Consider the following 23,267-nt stretch of genomic DNA (forward strand, 5'->3'; position numbering starts at 1 on the left):
ACTGCAGTATAGTCTTAATTTACCTTCTTATTTCCAATTATTGTCAATAAACATTTATTAAGCCTCTACAATATGATACACACTGTGCTGTCATCTTCCATACACCTATAAAACTAGTTTTATTGAAATGTCTTTTTTCTTCACTTTCCAGCTCAAAAATCTTCAGTGGCTCCCTATTACCTCTAGGATTAAAATGCAAATTAATCAGCCTGGCATTTAAAGCCCTTCAAAATCTGGATCCCACCAGATCTACCTTTCTAGATACTTCACATTACTCTCCTTCATATACTTCTTTCAATCCAACTGGTCCACTAATTACTCTTCAAACATTCCCTGTCCTAATTCTGTTCTTTTACAGGCTTTCCTACATATGGGGGGATATTTTTCTGTCTTATCTTTTAGGATCAATCCTTAGTTTCTTTCAAGACTAAGTTTAGACACCAGATCTGACATGCTCTTAGCAGTCTCACCTGCCTGAAGTTATTTTAGATTTACTTTTCTGGGTACATATTGGATTCCCCCTCTTTCCACCCCCCAATAGAATATAAACACCCTGGGTTCAGTAACTAGATTTTTAAAAAATAATATATATTTCCCATTCTTAATAGAGGAAAGCCCAGGCATTCAACCTAACAGGGACTTGGGAGCAGAAAAGAGAACGTGTGTGTTGGGATGGGGGGAAATGAAGGGGAGGTCCTGTGGTAACACGTGTCAAAAGCTTTCACCTCCTGCCCCATTTTGTCAGGTACGGACAGTGAGGCAGGGACTGAACAGGCAGCTGTCATCTTGCTAGTTCTCATGGGGAAGGGTGTCCCTATATTTCCAAACATTATAAAATGTGATCGAACACCCAGTTGTGCTCCCTAGAACTCCCATAGCCAGAACTGAGCCCTTTTCCCCCAACAATATTTTACAACTGGGGAAGAGGAAGGAGATGAGAAAATAAAGCATAGAGTTTAGTCAGTCAGTGAGGGATGGCAGTGGTCAAGGATTTGGACCTAAGTCAGATAATTCAGAGGGAGCAGCAAGATCCGACTGTGTTCCCAGGAGGGGGAAAAACCAGAGGGCCGTTTCAGAATGGCAAAGACGAGTCTGGTTTCCTCCGCGTGTGGCACCGCTCCCCCCCCCCCCCCACTGTTTTTCCTCCCTGGGTGCCCACAGACTTGGGAGAAAAATAGGGATCGCAGGCAAATGGAGCCTTCAGGCCCATGCGGTTTCTGGACTTCTAGGAGAAAACCTGGGGGAACCGAGTTGCACAACAAGATGTAAATGAGGTGACTTTCTCTCTGAGTCAACAGCTCCGGCACTTTTTATTCATAGCTCCCCCCTCCCCCTGCCAACGCTGTTCCCCCGCACCCCTCCCTCTCCCATGCATGTCAGCTCACGAGTATGTCCATGCGCGCACCTGCTCCTACATGCATGGCGGGGGAAAGGACCAGGCTTGGGGAAAGGACTGGGGGGGAGGGGGGAAGGGGGCTTTTTTTTTTTTTTTTTACTATCTATCTGGCAAAGTACTCAACCGAGAGATGGGAGGGAAAGCCGTCCAGGAGGAGACAGAAGGGGGAGGTGGGACGGAGGCCGGGCAGTGGTGTCTTCCGACCAGTGAGTTGTCACCTATCCCCCCCAAAGTGAGTGAGGGGTCGGGGGTGAAGTTGGCACAGGAGGTGGTGAGACAGGCATGATGGCCCATCCCTGAGGCAGGCAGGGCCCAGACCTCATTGGCACAAATGGTTCTCTTCCCCGGAGAGAGCTGGGGGGATTACAAACACCAAGTCAAGATGGCAACCCTAAGTGGGATGGGAGAGGAGGGTGGTCTCAGGGAGGCCGGCAGCCTCTCCTCAGAGCACTGGGGATCCGGAGATGGAGTTCATAACACGAGAGGCAGACACAGCAGCAGCGAGCAGGGATTCCAAAGGGAGAAACTGAGGTCAGTACGGACGGTGCCCACCGGGTGAGGGCACTGCCCCAATGCCAGCCAAGGCCCTGGCCTCTTTCCTTGCTAAGCCTGGGCAGGGACTGGTCTCCAGGGCAAGAACAGGGAAAACAATTTTTGGTTTCCAAAAGAGACAGGGAACAGCCTACGATGGGTACCCTACCACAGAGGCATGGAGTTAAGGGTGTGAGAAGAGGAGAAAGACTCCTCCTGTTTAGGCTTGGCAAGAGTACAGTGTAGTGGCGATTGGAAGCAAAGGTCAGGGGAGCAGGGACAGGGGCTGAAGCGTGGGGGTGGACAGGCGGACCCCAACAAAGGGGGAGGTTCCCATCTTCCTCCTCCCTCAAGCGATTGAGGCACTGGGCCCAGACCCCTCCCTTGGGATCTGTGATCATGAACTTGATGGTGGTTACTCACTCACACCTGGAACCCCCCTCCCCACCAATGTGAATGGGACAGAGCTAAAGGCTCAGCCCTTTACCCCCCCACTCCTAACAAAGCTGCCAAGAAACTGGAGAATGAGGAGGGAGCTGGGTCTACGGCTCAAGGGAGGAGATAGGTCTCATGGAAAGGATGTTCTGTGCAAGTCTCAATCCAGGAAGAATCCTTCTTCTCTACCCTTCCCAGTTCCCCAAGAGTAGGAGGGGGAGAGGCCAACCCTATTAGGACTTTTGCTTAGGACCTGGGGCTGAAAAGGTTAACGAACTTTGGGGAGAAAACGCCCTAAAGAGAAGAAGGTAAATAGCCTAGATGGAGAAGGGCAATTACCTCATTCCCTCAGGTGATCTATCTGCCCCCCAAGAAGGATAACACTCTGCAGGGGGGCGCTAAACCCCTCCCCCCACTTCCCAGGAGGTGAGATGATATCCCACAAGAGTGAGCAAAGGCATCCAAGAAGGGCAGGACTATCCCCTAGAAATGAGACCCCACCCACAGAAGGGTCATTTCCCCCTTTGGGGAGTGAGACCACACCCCAGAGAGTAGTTGGAGAATACTCTATACCTATACTCTTCTAAAAAAGAGTGAAGTAAAGGCATCCCAGAGGGGTGAGATAGGCCCCCAAGGGTGAGCTAGCCCCCCAGGTGCGGTAACCTCCCACAGAAGGGTGAGGTACCCTCCCCCAGAGGGGAAGCTATTGCTCCTTAGGTGAGGTGACTCCTTATGTGGGGGTGACGAAATGCCCCAGGAGATGAGACACCCGCGCTTCTCCTAGCTCCTCAGGTTGGTCAGTATTCGCCCTCTTTCCTTACCCTAAAACCTCTTTCCTCCCTGGCCCGGCCCTGCAACCTCAGCGGTTGTAGACGGCCCTGCCCCAGCCCTCCAGCTCGTTCTTGTTCCGGCCCAGCACGGCCCCACCCCCCTCCGGACAGTACTGGGCTTTGGCCGGGCCCCGGGGCGTGGCCCGATTGCGGTTGTCGGGCAGCTCCTCCTCTTCGTCTTCCTCCTCCCAGGAGCCTTGTCGGGCCGGAGGCGAGCTGCTCCCCGCAGGGTCTCCGGGCCCGGGGCCCTCCGAGGGGTCAGTCTCCATGTCCACACAAGAGTCCCCAAGCTCAATGTAGGCAGAGTTACGGTTGCCCGAGGCGTCAGCATCGAAAGTGTCCTGGCGGGACAGCGCCCGGAGGGTGCCTGCCCGGGCCGGAGGGTGGCCGCCGGCGTGGAGGCCCTGCGCCGGGCCCAGCTCCCCCTGGTACTCATGTAAGCTGGCTCGCTCCCCCGCTGCCCGCTCAGGCGCTTGGTCCCCAGGCATTCGGTACGCTCCCTGGTTAGCAGTAAGTCGGCACACACCATGCAGAACAGGCAAGGGGTGAGAGAAACACAAAAGCAAGGCAAAGTTAGTGGCCCCGCCAAAGCACCCAGACTGGCAGAGGGGCTCCTCACCAGCAGGGACGGAGTGGTGACTGCATCGAGGGAGCCTGGAAGGCCTCCAGGAAAGGTGGGCACATCTGTGGGGCACTGGCTCGCCGGCTAGCGGCAGGAGGTCCTCTATATGCTCTATATAAAATAGGCAAAGCAAAAGCCCAAGATCCAGACCTCCGGAAGGTCTAGGGGATGTTCCTAGAGATTTGGGCCTTTTGCTAGATAAGAAAGGGGAGGTGTCCAACCTGAGGTGTTTAAAACTTGTTCATCAATGTCACGTATAAATTATTGGGCATTCATGGGCATAGCCAGTGAGCTAGAGACATCAAGCTTGGTGACCATGAATAATCATTAATTCTCTCTTAGCATTACCCAGCATTAATGCCCCACTTATGTTAGTAATCATTAAAAAAAATCTCATTAGAATCACCACTCATTAATACTTAGTCGGGGTTAATAATTGCTCCATTTAGAGTGACTAATTGCTCCATCTTTACAACTACAGCCTAATGAGCTTCTTATTTAGAAATGCTTGTTTCCTCTTAAGGGACTAAAGAGTAATCTGGACTCCTTTACCTCCCACCCACCCCTGGGCTACAAGTCCCCTTCTATCAGGCCTACATCACATTCCCAACAGTCCCCTCCCCATCAGAGTCCCCATGCTCTGTTCACATCACATCGGATCACATCCATCCATTCACATGCCAGGGTTAAGGGACACAAGTTAATACTAAAGCCAACTCCACCCAAAGACCTCAGAACATGAGGTTGGGAAAGTTCTCATGCTTCTTCCCCAAATGGAAAGGAATGAAGATCCAGTGCTGTGTCTGAGAAAGGTATGACCCTAACAAGGAGATCCACTGGAGAGATCCCATGGAGAGAGAGCTTTCATAATCTGAGGAGCTGGGTGTTAATGCATGGGAGAGCTGAAGGTGAGGAATGCAATTGAGGGGAGAAAGAGATGGAGTAGTATCAGTTCATGTAATTCATCCACTCAGGGAGCCCAGGAAATCTCTACTGCAAGGGTTCTTAACTTTTTTGTGTCATGGACATCCCCCTTTTGGTCTGTTGAAGTCTATGGATGTAGAAATAATGATGCATTTTCCCTCTTCCAAATTCAGAAACATCTTGAAATCTATCCATGGACCTTTTGGAGATCTATAGATCCCAGGTTAAGAACTCCTGCTCTGTGGTGTCTCTGAGGATCCTATTGTACAACCTCTCTGGATCTTGAGAAGCCAATATGGAAGACTCTTGATTTAATATTTCTCAGAAGGGTCTTTCCAATGAGATTCCTAGATGAAACCTTTCTCTACTTGGTGTTGGTGCCAGACAGTAGAATTGGGCATCTAAATCAAGTCATATTCCCTCTCTAGGATTCAATGTCTATCTCTACAAGGGGTGAGGGCCAATGATATAATGGAAAAAAGCATGGATTCAAAGTAAAAGAGAGCCTGGATTTGAGCTGTTACTCATTTCCTTGGGTAAGACACAACAGCACTGGGTTTCTCATTGATAAAATTAGATGGTTGGATTAAATGATCTTTAAAGTCCTTTCCAACTCTAAACTTTACGATCTAATAAACTCTATAGTCCTTTTCTGGCTTTGGATGGTTCCATGCTCCAAAGTAGCCTAGGAGTAGGTACCAAGGTCAGGAATATAGCCCAAGAATTAGCTTACTTGGTGGGCCATGACTAACAAAGACCACAAAGACAATATCAGCTGCTTACCACTTTTTTACAAAACAAAATCCTCCCTGTCCCCATGTCCACTGCTCTCAGATCCCATATTGCTGCTGCTGCTGGAATGGGTGGGTAGCTGGGCAATGAATCCCACTAGAGAGCATGCTCTTGCAGTGGGGATGCACCAGTGCTTGGTTGGGAGGCATCCTGCCCACCCCAGAAGCTGAGGTTGCGCTTGAGGGAGGTGAGCACTTGTACCTGGAGGTTGGAGACTGGGGCAGGGCTGGCGGCCAGGGCTGCAGTGGCCATGGTACGGTTAAGCAGCGGGTTGGGTGGTGTGCTACTAGGTGGGTGGGTAGCTTTCCAGTAGGCCTCCAGGTACTCTGCCAGATGCTCACAAGCATCCTCCAATTGGTTCTCATCCAAGATGATGTCAAACATTTCCTGTAGATAAGAGGAGGAGTTGGCTAGGGTTAGTTGGGAGTAGAGCCAAGAAGGAAAAAGCTTAGAAATAGGGCTCACCAAAACCCATCACTTTACAGGTGAGGAAACGGAGGCTCCAAGAGAGATCAAATTCCTTACCTAAGGTCACACAGAGAGTAAATAACAAAACTTGGATTGGAGCCCAAGCCCTTCTTCCAAGTGAATCATACTGATGTGACAAAGGATGGGATATGGTAGGGAGGGGGAAAGAGGAAAGGGAAAGGACACAGAAGGTCCATGGTGAACCCAGAAGGAGAAATCCAAGGGAGCATCGACTGACTATTCTGAACCAGAAGAAGCATACTGTGCCCATCAACAAGTCACTAAGTGCCTACTATGTGCTAGGGACTAAGCTAATCTCTGTGGATATTATGAAAAGCAAAAACAGCCCTTTCCTTCAAGGAAGACAATATGCAAATAACTATGTAAAAATAAGCTGGATACAAGATAAATCAGAGATAATCTCAGAGGAAAGGGATGGATATTAAAGGGAATCCAAAAGGATTCTTGCAGAAGGTAGAGCCATAGTCAATCTAACTGGCACCTATCCCCCAAAAATATCAAAATACTTGGCCCAGCTGGGCTACTGTGACCTCCCAGAGAGACAAATCTTTCCATCCAAACTTCTGCCTCCTATCTATTACCTCCATTGGGCGGTGGGGGGGGGGAGAGAAAAGGGAAGAGGAGAGAAGTAATACTCACAGGTGGGCATTGTGCCAATTTTTCTGATGCTGCTATCTGAACATTGAGGTGTTTGGACTGAGACTTCCCTCGGGATTTAATGAGGCGCTGGAGTACCTGTATTTGGGGATGGGAGGAAAACAGGGAAAGAGAAACAGGAGATAAGGCAGGACATAGGAGAGGAAATCCCTGGGGGGTTAGGTACCCTGATTGGAAGGAATGTCAGGTACTTGGGAGAGGGGCCAGAGTTAGGACAAGAGTAGAAGGGTAGAGGAAGGAAATAAGCATTTATATCATGCCTACTATGTGCTAGGAATGTTGTTAAGTACTTACAAATAGTGCTCTTCAAATACAAAGATGCTCATTAAAACTTATGATAGAGAGGAAGCAAAAGAGATTTTTTTTTTTTCAACACCCCCTTCCATTCCCAACTTCTAATCAGATTTGGAAAAGACTCAAGAAGTCACAGGATCTTTTGGGCAACTCAGGAACTGCTTGGGATTAACCAATTTCTCTTACTGTGGCTATAACCCTCTTCTCCGCGGTATTCTCCATGGCAATGGGAAACTGCAAAGTCCTTATCTTCTTGTGATGATGACAAACCTTCAAGGACTTACAGGATATAATTACGCTACCTTCTCACTTCATCTCTTTCAGAATGAAGCATCCACTTCCTTTAACACTGATCTACAGGTCTCATTTCTACCACTCCCCCTTTTCCCTAGGCCAGCCATTTTGAATTCAATTCCAGAATTATGGATCATTTACTGTGTGCATATCACTACACTAGACTCTGGAGGAGATACAAAGATCAGAAAAGACATTATCCCGGTCCTTATGGCATTTATAGTTTAACAGGAGACTATGATACATATATCTATCTATATCAAAATCCCTCTAAGAAGTGGAAGGGAAAATAAGGGGATCCTTATTGTATTATGAACTGAATCAAAATGAGAAAAATGCACACTCAATTTGGTATAGAAATCTGTTACCCAACAAAAAAGTAGGATGGGTAGTAGAAAGGGGTAAGGATTATAAGAGGACAGGAAGATTGATAAAGGTTCTCTACCTTCCTCTTAGAAAGAAAGGAATATTATTATTTTATAATGATATTATTATTATAATCCTCTTGTTTTAAGATAATCATTTGTTAGAAGCTTTTGTGTTTCTTTTTTTTTTAATTTTTTTTTTCTGGGTTTCTTGATCAATTTACAACTTGACCTAATTCTGTAATCTTTGAAATGTAAATCTTACAAGTATTATCTTTGAAATGCAAATTTTTACTTTTCCTTTTTGGACTGATTGCATCTTTCTTTTTCTCTGATATAACTAGAAACTATATAGACTTTGAGAAATTTTTTATTTTGTATTCACTGGCCATTTTTAGAAGCCCTGAGTCTATGCTCTGAAGAAATATAATGAAGATAGATTTTTAATTTTAAAAACATCTATGAGAAACAGGCAAAGGAGTTGATGGGGAACTAAACCAACATTCCTCCTCCTTTACTTCTTTACTGATAGATAAACAAGAATCAAGTGGGAGATTCTAGGATTCTTGTTGTAGTTGTTGTTTGCCTTCTGAAGGGCAAATGAAGAGGACCATGACTTCAGGGACAGGATGCTATGACATACAACTAAATTGGATTTAAGCAAGAAAAGGTTATGCAAGGTCACAGAAGGGAGGAGAGGCCAAGATGTCTGTCCCCAGAATCTCCCATCTGCCTGAGATATGAGTAGAGACTTCCTGTCTAACAGGGCTGGTTTAAGAGTAAACCTGAGAGTACAGCTGGAATGAGGGGGAACACACCTTGGGGGAGGTAATCTTGATGTAAACGATGATGGGGGCCAATGATGTCTTGGCCAGCTGGGCAGGATGGTTGATGGTATCAGCATCCAGGGCTACCAGCTGCAGTGTCCGGGCCAGCTCAAAGATCCGTTCAATCTCACTCTGTACCTCAGCTGAGATCAGAGAGATCATGAAAAAAAAAAAAAAATTAAAGGTTATGTACAGGGAGTGAGAAGACAAGGACACTGGGGAAGGGAGACACAGGCTTTGATAAGGAATGGGCCACCTTTTGTAGTGATGTAAAATTTACAAAATTCTTTCCCCCAAACAACCCTATGAGAGGTAATGTCAATATTATTATTCCCATTTTATACAGAGGGAAACTTAAGCTCAAAGAAACTAATGATTTGCCCATAGCAAATGAGCCCTGACATAAATCCTCAAAACTTAGTTCTGACTCCAAGCCCAAGGGTCTTTCTAGTATGTCCTAATGGGAGAAAGGTATACAAAGATCATAGAAGACTATTTACAGACAATTGGAGGAAGGAATTTGAAGGTAGGAGGGAAAGAAGAAAAAAAAGAAAAAGAGACAGACCAAGACAGAGGGAGGGAGGGAGGGAGAGAGAAACAGAAAGGCACACAGAGACAGAGAAAGGAGAAACAAAGAGGGACGAGGGGAGGGGTGGGGGGGGTGTGTGTGAACAGAGGAGGGGCTCAGGGATTATATGCTGAGAAACCAAAGATGGGAGGGAGGAATAAAAAGATTGAGGTCAGATGAAAGTGTCCAGACACTGGTTGTAGAAAGCAGCTCTGATACAGATAGAAAGATGAGCTGTTGACCCACCTCAGTGAGTGAGTAGCAAAACTGGCATCTAGCATCTTAAAAGCAGGCAAAAAATCAGTATGCTGGAGGGACAGTGGGGGAAACAAGCTCCACCCCAACCCAGACTGTAAGCCCTGTTTCACTGCTATTGTGAATGAATCCTTCCAGACCCTGCTGTCTACATTAGGCAGGCGACCCCTCTCTCCTTACCTAGACTGGAGCGAGTGTTGGAGCGCTCAACAATGATGTGTTTGCTAGGGTTGTTGAGGACAGAACGTTTGGCAAGAGAGATGTCAGCTGTTACTCGAGTGATGGAGATCCTGGGAGCAGGGAAGGAGGAAGTGGTCAGTAGCTGGCCCTCCTTTCTACTTCTTCCTCCTCTCCCCCCAATTCTAGGTCCTTCCACCACATTTCTCTTCCCCTGGTTAACCTTCCATTCCTGGACTGGGTTACTCAGCAATTCTAACCTAACCCCCTCCAGAGTCGGCGAAGACCAGGTGGTCTTTGAGGATAGGGAAAGAACATCCAAGGTCTCACCTGCCATCAAATCGATGCTTTAAGAAATCAAATAAAGCCTTCTGCATCATATCTGTGACCTGGGGAAGAGAAGGAAATGGGAACAAGAGCAATGAAAGGGAGAGGATTTTAGCTGCTGTTCTGACTGTCTCTTGCCTGGCTCCTGACAATTCTTTTTAAAAAAGCTTGACACCCATTTGAAAAACAAATGCTCCAAATCACTAATAATTAGAAAAAATGAAAATGAAACCAACTCATAGGTTCCATACCAAATGGGCAACGATGATAAAGATGATAAAAATGCAAAATAACAAAGTAGGAGGGGCTGCACATAAACATACTGCTGTGAATTGGTCCAATTACTCTGGAAAGTAATTTGGAACAATGCCCCCAAACTCACTATATTTGTGCACCTTTGACAACATATATACTATTAACTATAGTTATATTATATACTATTAACTGTAGCCTAAAAGGATCAAAGAAAAAAGAAAAGGCTCACATATACAAAAATGTTTATAGCATCTCTTTTTATAAAAGCAAAGAACTAAACTAAGAGTACCCATCACTTGGGGAGTAGAACAACAAATTACGGTTTAGGGAAGTAGTAGAATACTATTTATTTTATTATTACATAGTAAATACAGAATACATTGTATTCATAATACATGTTGAAAAGGATGGCTTCAGAGAAGCTTTTTTGTTGTTCTGGTGTTTCAAATGCCCTGTGACCCCATTTGGGGTTTTCTTGGCAGAGATAATGAAGAGCTTTGCCATTTCCTTCTCCAGCTCATTTGATAGATGAAGAGACTGAGGCAAGCAGAGTTAAGTGACTTGCTCAGGGTCACACAGTAAATGTCTGAGGCTGGATTTAAACTGAGGAAGATGAGCCTTCCTGACTCTGGGCCTGCCTTCCTATTCACTGTGCTACCTAGCTGCCCTCAGAGAAGCTTGAGAAAACTTGCATAAATTGATTTAAAATGAAAAGACCAGGAGAACAATTTGTACAATAATAACACAGTTAAGAGAAACAACTTTAAAGACTTCTGACTTCTGACCAATCAATGCAAAGACCAATCACACTTTTGGAGGCCTTTAAATGAAGCAATCCCTGTCCCCATCTCCAATAGAGGGGCGACAGACTCAACACACGGAACCAGACATATTTCTGGACAAGTTCAATGTAGAAATTTGTTTTGCTTAACTATGCATATTTGTTACAAGGGTTTGGCTTTTCTTGTTTTCAATTAGGGAAGTAGAAGGGAGAAAAAAAGTAAATGTTAATTAATTGAATTTTAAAGAAAGATGAACTCCCTGAATCAAAGTGATGTCAGGTGATAAGGGGATCCTCTGTCCAGTCTTTCCTGAGGTCCCATCTGTGAGATCTCATAGGAAATCTGTCTCTCTATAGGGCTCCAACTTCTAGGATCCTGGTCTGAAGTTCAGGACAGAGGGGACACTCACCTCATAACCCTTGAGTGATGGTCCCACCAGGATAATGGGCCTCATGGAAGGTACCACATCATAAGGGGGAACATGTTCCGCCTAAGGAAAAGGAAAGGCCCTATGGTGGGGGGCAGCATTAGCCCCTTCTCCACCATCCTCAGGGGCCTCCCTCAGTGATCTTTCCCTTTCCCAATCCCATCCCTTAGTCCCAGGGTCCAGATATTGCAAAGGGAGGAGAAGGAGGCAGGAGTGCCCATCCACTGGAATGGGTTGGGATGGAACAGGAGAGAATCAGGGGTTTAAGGAGCCCCACCCTCCTTGCTTTGTCCCAGCCAGGGAAGTGGGGGGGGGGGGGTAAGGGAGTGTGGGAGGAGACACAGAAAGCCATATTACTTACCGATTTCTGCTTCTGTTTGGCTGGGTCCAGTGATTGCCAGCATAGGGTGGGAATAGGGAGGGGAAAAGGGAGAGTACCCAGGCACAGGGGGCAAAGGACAAGGAACCAGGGGAAACAGGAGGGTTGTAGAGAGCAGGGTGGATGAGAAGAAATAACAAGGCATGCGTGTTAGTGACAAGCAGCTGAGGGAGAGGGGCAGGGACCCCACATGAAGGCAAGGCCCTGCCTGCCACTGGCCCCCAACTGAGACCCAGGGAATGGTGGAAGGATTCAACATCCCCTACCACCAACTCCACTCCTTTTTCCCCAACCTGGGGCTCTGAAATGAAGATGAGGAGGAAGGAAATGTTCCTATCCTTTTGGGGAGCTACTGGTTAGTAATCAGGCAAAGTCAATCAGTGTTCTCTGAAATGGGTCCCTAGGAAAAACGGGAATGTTTTATCTTCTGTACTACAGGGGGGAAGGAATGGAATTGGAAAGTCTCATTGCCACACAAAAGTTGAGGAGAGGGGAGAGAATTATGGACTGTCAACATCATGGTCCCATCCTCTCAAAGGTTCAAAATGTTCCATGCACAGAAATAGGGGCTTGGAATTACTTCCTGGACATGACAGGTGTAGATGGACCTGAATTCACTACACCCCCCTTCAGAGGCCCCTTCTCACACACCCCTCACTCCTTACCTCGTCCTCTCAAAGGGTCAGGCTGGCAGAGCGTTGGGCAGGGGCCCAGGAGAGTCAAGTGCAGCTTTTCCTGCCGGCCCTCCCCCAGACCTCTGTTTCCTACTCCCTCCCAGGCTCTGCTACTCTCCACCAAAAGACCCAGGATGAACACAGAAAATGAACAGGAGGATTACCTTCTTAAAGAAGGGGATTCGCTTTCCATGGGGAGACGGGGTGGTGATACTGCTAACACTAGGCTTAGGGGAGCCTGTATGGTCGCAGAACTCGGCTTCTTCCTCCTCTAAGTCTAGGGGATCTAACTCAAAAGCTAAGTTAGTCATGTCATTACCTGGGTCCGAGAAGGAGAAAAGGGGGAGAGGGGGAGACGGACAGACAGGAGGGGGAGGCGGGAGCAGGAGCATGGCCACCCGCGCCGCCGGGCACACCCCGCACACACACCCGCACAGACACAGCAGGTCATGGGCAGAACAGAACAGAAAACAGGGATGGGGAAAGGGGAAAAAAAGAGAAAGAAGAGGTGAATGAAAGGTGCTAGGGAGAATGAACACGGGGTGGGGGGAGGGTGAGAGAAATGGAGCCACCAAAGAAATGGGAGGAGAGACATGAAGGGGGAGGGATGGGGGCAGGCGGGGGAGGGAGCTAAGATGCCCAGCCTGCTGGGGTCTTACCCGCTAATGGAAAGGGGAGACCCTTAAGGGGATGAGGAGAATGGGGGGCAGGGCCAGAGGGCACTGGTTGGCCTTTCCATTGTCTAGGTGCCAAAGGGTGGAGTGGGTATGAGGAAAGGGAATTATATTATGGAGCTCCAGACTAAGATTCATCTCTCCAGGAAAGCTCCCCCCTGTCACCCCTGGTGCCCGGAGGAAGGGGAAGGCACTCTTACCGCTGGCTGGCGGAGTAGGTCTTCGGGTGCCAGTCACGACATCGCCCAGACTGGAGCTGGAGTTGTCACCCGATTTGCTGCAAGGGAAGAGAGATGAAGGGAATGAACTCATGAGTAAAGAATTCAGGGAACCATCTGTTAATAATAAATAATGCGGGTTTTACTCATACAATAAACTCTAACAATGCAGATCAGCAACTTCTGTACAATTCTTGGTTTCAGGGTTACCCCAAACACTGAGAGGTTAAATAATTTGAGCAGCATGTGGCGTGGAAAGATCTGAATCTAGGTCCTTCTGACTTAAAGGTCAGCTCTCTCTTCACTATACCATGATTGTTCTTTTAAATTATCAGATGGGACTTTGAAAAAAAAAGAAATAATAGCAGGCTGTCACTTTGTTCAGAACTGTTTCTCTCTAAACCCATCTAAAAGATTAGATAGTGTAACAGATGAAAAGAATGGGAATAGTAATTATTATTATGACAAGAGTGAGAAGAAGAATGGCTGATTTTTGGGTAGTCTGGACTTGAGATTTCACTGATGCAGTAGTCTGTGAACTCTTGGGGACCCTTGAGACCCTTTCAAAGGGTCTGCCAGGCCAATATGATTTTGGTCAAAACTATAATAATACTTAAGATGCTGATTAAATAGGCTATTAAAATAGTCTTCCCTTTGCTAATTCAATTGCATGCAGAAGTAGACAAGAAGATATAGTAGTCTCCTATTAAGTTAGATACTAAAGAGATTTGAAAAATATGTGAAACTCATTCTCACCAAATTTTTTGTTTTGGAAAAATAATTATTTTTCATAAAAGTATATTATATATATTATATTAATATGTAATGGCTTTATTAGTTTCAATGAACCAATAAATACATATTTTAAATGTATCACTTTTAATTACTAATGTGTCATCATAAAAATCTGCATAAACAGTAGCTCTTTGAAGTCCTTAATAATTTTTAAAGATGTAGAAGGGTCTACCCTTCTACCTCCATTAAAAAAAGAAGAAGAAAACTACCTCCATTGATATGGATCAGAAATTTATTAGTAGCTCGCAGACCTGGAGAACTGCCTGGGGCACTCAGAGAGGAAGGGTCCTGTGCACAGTCACATAGCTCGCATGTATCAAAGAGTCTGACTCTCTAGGCCAGTCCTCTCACCAGTAAGTTACGTTACCTCTCAATAGCTGGTGTATGACATCGGAAAGGCTGCAGACTGATTTACAGACATTAGCTTATTTGTTGGAAAACAGAGGTGGGGACTCATCCATGGTCACAGCTGCCCAACGTCGAGGAGCCTTAGACTAGCTCCATGATATCATATTGTTCCCTCTGTTTTGAGCACACTAAACCTCCATATTTTGGATCTATCTGTCCAGGGGTTAGTTTCCAGCTACTCCTGCAGTTCCCCGAGCCCAATACCCCGGGATAACATCCAAGCTGGAAGGAGCAGCCATTGGGATGTTACCCTGGGGCCAAGCTGTGGGCAGGACCCCCGGATGCACAACCACCACCACGTTCTCCCCAATCTGGGAAGGTACCTGGAGCTGAGCCGGTTCTGCCGCATCTTCTGCTCTTGTACCATCCGCAGGCTGTCCAGTTTGACTGGACTGGGGATGAAGCCGACCTCACAGCCCTCCTTCACCAGCCGTCCTATCCACCAGTCATTGTTGTATTTCTGTCCATGAAAGGGGAGAGCAGGGGAGGCTGAGGCAGGAATGGGGAGGAGAGACTGACCTAAGAGCCCTCCCCGGACAGATGAAAAGCCCCTGCCTGTCCCTCCTCCCCACTGCATGAGGGGGAAAGATGGAGCTAGGAAATCTCTCCAACTCCCACTTCCAGCTTCAGTACCTCTGACCCATCTGAGTATCGGAGGAGCTGATTCTCTGGTTTAATACCGAGGGCTCTGCCCTCGGTCCCACCAGGGCGTCAATCTGAGCTCCCCCTTTGCCCTCCAACGCTCCGTTTTGGAGAGCTTTCCCCCTTCCCTGTGACTCCATGCCACCTGGGGCCGCCTCATCTGCAGGTGTGCCCCTACCTCCTTGATGTGCAGGAAGTCCTTGGGTTCAAAGGTGATGGCCAGGCCCTGGACAGGGGCCTCATCCGCCCGTGATGGGTTGTAGCCCACATTCGTCCTCACCGCAAATGCCACTGGCTTGGTCTGGGCAAAGTGAAGAAAGCACAACAAGCAAAGCGTGAGCCCCCCTTCCTCTGGCCGAAGCACCCCACTCTGGAGAGAAGGCTGAAGGGAGAGCAGGATTAGAGGGAGCCAGGGCTTAGTCAAGGAGAAGGTTAAACCTGTGAGCATAAAGCAGTCAACATCACCTCCACCCCGAGCCTACCTTGGCTTTCTCAAGCTGGGCCAGGGCCTGGCGCTCAGCCTCCTTCCTCAGGGCTTCCCTGTCCTCCTCCAGGGACACGTCTGAGTCAGAGGGCCGACTGGTGTAGGACTCTGCCGAGCCCTGCAAGTGAAGGGAAGACATCAGGCCCACCTCTGGCCGGGGTCAGAGCTGCACTGGAAGTGGCTAAGAAGACCACAAGCAGCCCACACAGAGAGGTCCAAGAACAGAGGGAGGGAGGGCCCAAGGGGCCAAATGGGGGCTGGGGGCCTGCTGAGGATGGGGGGACAGCCTTCTGAGCTCTACTGGAACATGTGGGGAGGCAAGAAGGAGGGAGCTGAATAGGGAGAAAGTCGGGAAGAGTTGACGACACAAGAGAAGGCCAGAAGCTGGGGTGACGTGAGGGCAGAAGGGAATCACTAGGGCAGCAATTTTGAACACTTTGGGGAGAAGGAACAAAGACTGGGATAGAGATGGGGAGAAAGGGTGTGGGGGGTCAGGGTCACTGAGGGAAAGGGGTGGTACTCGCCTGGACGAGATTAAGGTGAGGAACAGCTGTTCTGGGGGCCAAGGGAGGGGAAGGGAACTTGATAGGGACACAAGCTCAGGAGAGCAATGCCAACATGAGTGCCACAGCAGCCTCTTAGACCTCCTCCCTTCTCTACATCTCCCCTTCAGTTGCGTCTGACTGATTCATACCACCCATGGCATCCCTGTCAGCCAACTTCAGCTTGCCCATCTCTGGAATTGGGCTCTGCACTGTGGGAAGTGGGTGCCCCAGCCTGGCATGGGGAACCTGGTTGCAACAGATGCCAAAAAGCAAAGTTGTACTGTTTCCTGTTTATTTGAGGGGCAAAATCAGAGTTCCTCCTTGCTCCCTCTTCCCCAACTTGCCACCCCCACCATGACCAGACCCTTGTGCACCCTGAAGTCACTTTTCTGGTTGGCATTGTCAGGTACTGTCCCACAGACCCAAGGCCTCCTTTGAAGGTGCTGACCTCACAGACTGGGTCTTTCATCATAACCCTCATCCCCTTATTAGCATTGTAAAGTCATGAGGGCTTCCTAGAAAATGCCCATTGAAGAAGCAAGTCTGGAATAGATGTCTGTGGCAGCCTCCCACTTATGGGAGGATTTCTTGCTTTTTGCCTTGGAGCCTAAGATGGAAAACATTGAACACTCCTAAGGATAGGTTTGAGGGCACAAGGATGTCCAAGTTCAGATGTAGCTGCCCTGGAGGCTGTGCCCAACTAGGTGTTGGTAATGATTAGGATGCTCAGCCCAAATCAGCATATTTTTTCTGCGCGTACCCATGATGATTTAGCTTTGCATAAATGTGACTGAATGAATGATTCTATGTATACATGTGTGAATACATATATGAACATGTATTATGAAAGAAAATGAGAAAGACTGAAAGAGAGAAAGAGGAAGGGGAGGAGGGAGAGTTAGCTCTCTGGATGCTTGCAGCCTGCGTGTGCCTTTGACAGTGTGTGCCCGATTGTGTTACTGCTTGTGGGTGTGTAAGTGAGGGGAGCAGGGAGGGTTGGTTTTGTGCCCGTCTGTGAGGGGGTGTTTGAACAAGGCTGGGTATATTGCTGCGAAGGTGGTCAGAGCTGGAAGAAACCTTTTCTGTCTGTCTCAGAAAGCAGGAAGAGGTTCTACCTGCCCAAGATGGTCCTTTGGTCTTTCTGGAGAAGACTTATGGGTCTGGGAAGAGGAGAGAGTAGGAGTAGGAGACTAGGAGGAAAGAGCCAAGCCAGTCCTAGACAAGAGGTTCAGGCAGTGAATTAACTTAAGTGAGGAGTAGAATGGGTCCAGGAACTGAGGGAATGTAAGAGATAAGCATGAAAGAGGAAGAGAGTGGAAGGAATAAAAAGACCCCCTCTCTTCACATCCAGTCAATAAACTACTTCATCAATCAACCCTTCCCACACAGACAGCAAAAGTGGAGGGAACTGGGTAAGGGGGAGGACTAAGGAGGGGAAAAGGCAGACAAGAAGACAGGATAGGGGTAATTCCAGATAGCTCCCTTCACCCTCCTCTTCCTGAACACTCCCCTCCAGACTGGGTCTACTCCAAATGGGAGAGAGACAAAAAGAGAACCAGTTTTGAGGGGAGAGCAAAGACATAGGAAGACACACTTAGAAACTGACAGATGGGAGGAAAGAAAATGGGCAGACCAGGGTGAAAGGAATGGGCTTAAAGGAGGCAGGCCATCCACACCAATCCCTCATCTCCCTCCAAGCCCCTCAGAGGGGCTGCATGCACCCACACACCCCAGTGCTCACCACCGCGGCCTGTCTGGTCCGGCCGGGTGTCTCCATGTTGGCGCCCTCTGTGTCCATCCCCAAGGGTGGGCAGGGGCTGCCCTAGCTGCCTGCTCCCCACCAGGGGGCTCAAGTTACAGGCAGAGTTGCTACATTTGCAAACTGCTGGGGTATATTTAGCCCAGAGACACAGCAGGAACTGGGCACCCTCTCCTACTATGAGTGGGGTCAGGGAATGGGGAGGAGCTGGAGAACTGGGGATAAGGCGTGTGGGGGCGTGTAGAGACAATCCTGATTCCCCTAGTTTAGCAAATTCTGTAAAACCAGGGAGTTCTTTTTCTATCAAAAGGCACAGCAGTGGGCACAGCTTCACCTTATATCTCAGCACTGATCTAGCTTGGCAGTAGCAAAAGAGATCAACGAAAGGACTTCCTCATTGCTGAGGAGATAGAAAACCCTGGAATGAAGGTTTACTTCCCAATCTAGTCTCTCTTGTTCCGAGTCCACAAGAGGACAACTTGTTATAATGACAGGAGTAAACCTGACTGGGTTTAATCCTTTCCTGGATTCAGGAGGGAGTGACCTCTGGAAATATATCCCGCCCCTTCTTATCTGTTCCTTCCGGCCATTCACCCCCTCGCTGTTCTCCAGCAGTGCCCCGCCCCCCACCCCCCACCCCCAGCACCAGGAACTCTGCCATTGGAGCACCATCTATTCTGGGTACCAGGTCCTTGTCAAGATGCATGGTTGCTATGACAACTGCATCGCCTTTCTTACTGCTTCTCACTGGGGCCCGGGTTTAGTTGGTTGGGGTTGGGGGTGGAATGAAGTAGAGTGTGAGGAAGGGGAGCAAAGTGAAAAGGAGACCCATAAACTAGCTTTCCTAATGTTTCTCATCACACCATATCTAGGATTTCTGGTTTAAAGCCCTCTGCCTCCAATTTCACTGTTTCTCTTCCATCTCAACACTGTCTCCCCCCAGCCCCAATCAATCTCTTCTTAAAGAAGCAGTGTAAACAGATATCCTCTTGATATTTTCAGACCAGAGTTTTCTTGGGTGTCCTAAGGTGAGAGCCACCTATTCCCCTTGGTCTCAGGGAGCCCTAATGACCTCACCCCCTATATCTGCCCTTAATCTAAAAAAATTACCAGTGAGGTGGCAGCAAGAGGCAGAGGTAAAAGCTTGTTCAGGCAAGATATCCCTAAATCTAGGAAACCCGGATGTCCAGGGGTAGATATCAGTGGAACTGACTTCCGGATGGGGGGTTATAAATTAATGCCACAAATGTGACCCCAAGAGTCTAGGAACAGTCAATAGTATACCTTGAGTGAAGAGGGAAAGTGTTGGTGATAGGAAGAAGCTCCCAGACTAGTAACAAATGGCATCTCTAGAAGCACAGGACTGGGGGTAGTCCTGATATAAAGCCAAATTTCTCCTCCAGGACTCTCAGACTCCCTCCACTCCCATCCGCTCATCTCCCCCACTTACCTGGCGGACAAAGCTGTTAGAAGTGGTGTCAGATGAGGTGCTGCCATCCGAACGTTTAAACCGTCCCTTCCTTTTGCTGTATTTGCCCTGCTAATGGAGGGCAATAAGGGCAAAGTCAGAGGAGAGTCCACTCACCTATCCCCTAGACCTGACCAAGATTTGAAATTGCAAATTCCCTCTACTTCCCACCCATATCCTCTTTCCCAGGTGGTATGGCCTAAGAGGGTCCCCCTTCTTCCCAAAGGCATGGACCAGGCCACAGCCATTTGCTGGGACATAGAGGTAGGGATGAAGGATACTAATGAAACATAACACATGCATGCTGGGGAGATCAAGAGGAAGGAGCAGAGGAGCCGCCCCAACTCTCCAGAGCTGGAGCCAGTGTCTAGTTAGCTGAAAAAGCTAATTAAGATGCTGGGCAGACTTCAGCAGCCTTTGGGAAGATGGGAACTCTGGCCTGTGGTTATGGGGGAGTGGAGAGAGATGGAGAATAGGGATCTCCCCCACAATTCCCTGTGCAGTGGGAATGCTCTGTATTAGTGTCCCCCCCCCCCCGCTCCCTGAGAAAGGAGAAATTAAAAACCCAGTGTGCAGATTCACCACCAGGCTCCTCTCCATCCCCTTCTCCCAGTTCTTCCTGGGAGCCAGAGTTGGGAAGATGAGACTCAGATAGGAAAGGTTTAGGAAAGAGGGAAGCAGACCTAAAGAAATCCTTAGAGATGCAACTGGGGACTTGGGGAGGAAGGGGTAAGAGAGAAGTAGGCATCTGATTCTGGAAGAAGACAGGGAATGGGGGGACATGGAAAGTTCCAATCACTACTGAAAAAAGAGACTAGAAGCAGAGGAGATAAAGGAAAGCTAAAGCTACTGAGAATGTAAACAAGTTAACTGGGATTTCACCCTCCATAGGTAGCTTATCCCCTCCCTCATCCTCATTTGCCAGGTCCTTCATCCAGTGGCAATGACAAGTCCTCAGTCCAATTCCAGCCATTTCTAACCCATAACCTGGACTCACCTCTTTCCAGAAGAAAAAAATCCCCCTACACCTCATACCACCTCTAATACCATCATTCCAAATAATATTTCATTCCACCTTTCATTTTGTCTAATATGTCATCCTCTCTCATGTCATGCAAAAGGTCCCCTTTCCCCTTGGTCCTTTATCCAGATCTGGACCAATTGGAAAACAGAACAAATCCCATTACATTGCTGTGGAAGGGCACAAGATAGCCCAGTGGGGGCTAAGACTTTCCCCCACAGTCACAAACTTAGTGTGGGAGACATGACTCCTTTGGGTAGGATGAGCTTCTCTCTCCCCGATTCCCAAACCAGGACTACTCTATCTTCTCCTGACCTACCTTCAATAAAACCACACCAATACCTGCTCTATTTTCAGTGGGTAAGGCAGCAAGGCTTGTCCAAAGAGTAGACCATACAATACCCCCTATAGCTGAACCTGTCTAAGGTTGTGTAAACTTAGCTGGAGTCAGGAAGAACCAGGTCTGAGGTACCTCAGGAACCCTCTAGATGTATACCCTGGGTACATCATGTCATCTCTGGGTCTCCATTTCTATATAAGTAAAATTTTGAAATAGGGCTCACTGAACTCTAAGGTCCCCTGGGCTTTAAATCTAGGATTCTATGATAACCTTAACTCTGGCATTTAAAAGGGGAAGGGCCAAGTGTCAAGATAGCAAGTCCCAAGGAAGGGGGTGGACATTTGGGGGAAGGGAGCCTTGAGACACTCCCTAGGTAAGTCCTGGGACTCAGAGTCCTCCCCTACCCCCAACAACCACCACCAGTCCAATGAGGTCTCTCTCCAGGGATAAGCCTAGAGAGCTAGGGAGGTGGAAGGAATCATACTCATGGAGTTTCAGAATTGGAAGGAACCTTAAACAGTATCATGTGACAGGTAGGAAAATGAGGACCAGACAGGAAAAATGATGTGTCCAAGATCACACAGTGAGTTACTAGGAGGGAGCCCTCACCTTCTCCTGGACTTATTCCCCACCCCCACCACAGGCAAAGGAAGCAGGGAGTGGCAAGGAGGAAAGACAGGGGACAGCTGAGGAGAAGGCCCCAGCCAGCTGCCTCCTGGCTCCGAGGGGCCTGGGGTGGGAGGTGGGGGATATTTTTAGGTCTCACACCCATTGAGCCACATTCCCACAAAATGCTTCCTGCAGGCCATCAGCAAAGGAAAGGTTAATGTGACCTCTTTCCCCTCCCCCCAGTTCAGTTTTAGAGACTTGGGGAGCTGGGGGAAAAGATGGGAAGAGACTCTCTGAATTCAGGGTTGAAATATGGAAATTCCCAGTCCTGGTAGCTGCTCAGTTGGCACTGCCCCTTGTGCCCCACTGTCCAGCTTGTGGGGCTACATCGCACCGAGGAATGCCTTGCTTTGGGGGGGGCGACTTGCCTAGCAAACTTGGGAAATGCACATGTATGTGCCATGGGGAGAACCAGAAGTAACCCTCTCAGGTGGCATTGTTCCTCCTAGTCCCCATAACGGGTTGGCATTTTCCCAACTTTCCAAACTTTGGGGTGCCTTCCATGGCTCTAGGAAATCCTAAGTCTAGATGGGAGTAATCTATGTCCAGGGGCAGGGTGCGGGGTGAAAGGAGGTAGGGGCAGAGCCCTGGGAAGTAATGGGAAGACCAGAGCAATCCCTAGGCAGGAGCTGAAATGGCCTGGGAGTGTGACTCCTACCCCGGAGCCCAGGTTTGGGGCCTCCATCACCCTGAGAGCCTGTCTCTTGACAACAACTTATTCCCTAGTCTGCCCCTACGCTAGAAACACCCTAGAGAATTGGTGCCCAGGCCGTGATAGCCATCCTCAGTTCTTAAACCTTACCCACTGCTTCTGCCGTCTTCAGAGCATCCTCTTCATCCCCCTGCCTGGTTCCCCCAGATGCTGCCAGAAAGCTACCTCCCTCCACACCAACGGCTTCTCCAGTCTCCCTTCCTAAGCCCCCACTCCGCCCCACCCCCAAAGTCAATTCCTCAGATTTATAAACCAGCTCTTGGGGCCCTATAGCAAGAAGCACCCCGCACAGAGACGGCCGCACGGCCAGGGACACACACCCTGTATCCAGAATGGCCAGGGCACCGGGAGAAAAGGGGCGCAGACACCGGCCCCCTGTCTTCTTCCCCACCTCTGCATCTATCTGCTTCAGTGCCAATCACCCATCAATCATTAACCCATCAGTCCGGGGGAGGCAGCAAACAGCACCCCCTCCCGTAGCTACCGAGGGCTTAACTCCTTGCTCCCTGGCACCCTCCCCGGGGTTGGCCGGCGCTCCCGAGACCTTTCAAGCCGGAGGTCCCTTCGGACCTTCCCTGCCTTTCTCTTGGCGTCTCCCCCCGCCCCGCGCCCTCCCCGTTCTGCGCCAGCCAGCCACCCCCCACCTCGTAGCTCACCTGTAAGCTGGGGTCGAAGACCTCCATCGGGATGTCCTGGGTGGGTGGATAAGAGGCCCGAGACATACTGGTCTTTTGTACCATGGAGAGGCCCCCCACCCCGCCCCAGCCCCAGCTTCAGCCTAGCCCGGCCCGGCCCGAGGCGGCTCACTCACAGCTCAGGGGGAAATCCAGGGGAGAGAAGAGACACCCAGCCTCCAGATGCCCCGTTCCCTCCCTCCCTCCAACGCCTCCTCCTTCTCCTCCGCCTCGGGAGCCTCAGCATCTCCCCCGCCCCAACCCAGCTTGCTCCTCCTTCCTGGCCCCTCCCCTTGACTCCCCCCTCCGCCCCTCCACCCCCAGCTCGGCTCGCAGACAATGAGCAGGCAGCCCGAGGCAGGCACGCCCCTCCTGGCGCTGGCGGGGCCGAGCTCCCCAAGAGGGCCCCGGGCCAATCTTCCCGTCCGCCCCCCTCCCCCGCGTCCAGCCTGGGGAGGATGGGGAGGGGCAGGTGGGAAGGAGGCTAGGGTAGCCTCTGCGGGTGGGGGGGCGCTCCTTCTGCCTGGGCTCAGGGTAAGCAGAGGCTCAGATCTGAGC

The 23,267-nt window shown here is 49.1% G+C and overlaps 1 protein-coding gene across 2 annotated transcripts; it reads right to left on the reverse strand.

The window, feature by feature from the left end:
- Positions 1–1,275: 1,275 nt before the first annotated feature.
- CACNB1 (calcium voltage-gated channel auxiliary subunit beta 1) lies at positions 1,276–22,915 on the reverse strand. 2 transcript variants are annotated; one of them, XM_031966172.1, is made up of 14 exons: positions 22,692–22,915; positions 19,276–19,365; positions 15,520–15,639; positions 15,216–15,338; positions 14,719–14,855; positions 13,175–13,251; positions 12,465–12,619; positions 11,230–11,310; positions 9,787–9,845; positions 9,460–9,569; positions 8,448–8,599; positions 6,659–6,754; positions 5,732–5,917; positions 1,276–3,692 (listed from the first exon to the last, which is right to left on the reverse strand). In XM_031966172.1, exons 1-14 carry the CDS (start codon positions 22,773–22,775, stop codon positions 3,222–3,224), a joined length of 1,941 nt encoding a protein of 646 aa, XP_031822032.1. In that variant the 5' UTR covers positions 22,776–22,915; the 3' UTR covers positions 1,276–3,221. The 2 variants fall into 2 exon arrangements, with proteins under 2 accessions (XP_031822032.1, XP_031822031.1); XM_031966171.1 differs by lacking the exon at positions 12,465–12,619 and adding an exon at positions 11,609–11,628 and having other exon boundaries at positions 22,692–22,913.
- Positions 22,916–23,267: the final 352 nt, after the last annotated feature.

This window comes from Sarcophilus harrisii, chromosome 4 (genome assembly GCF_902635505.1).
Source record: "Sarcophilus harrisii chromosome 4, mSarHar1.11, whole genome shotgun sequence".
Lineage (NCBI taxonomy): Eukaryota > Metazoa > Chordata > Mammalia > Dasyuromorphia > Dasyuridae > Sarcophilus > Sarcophilus harrisii.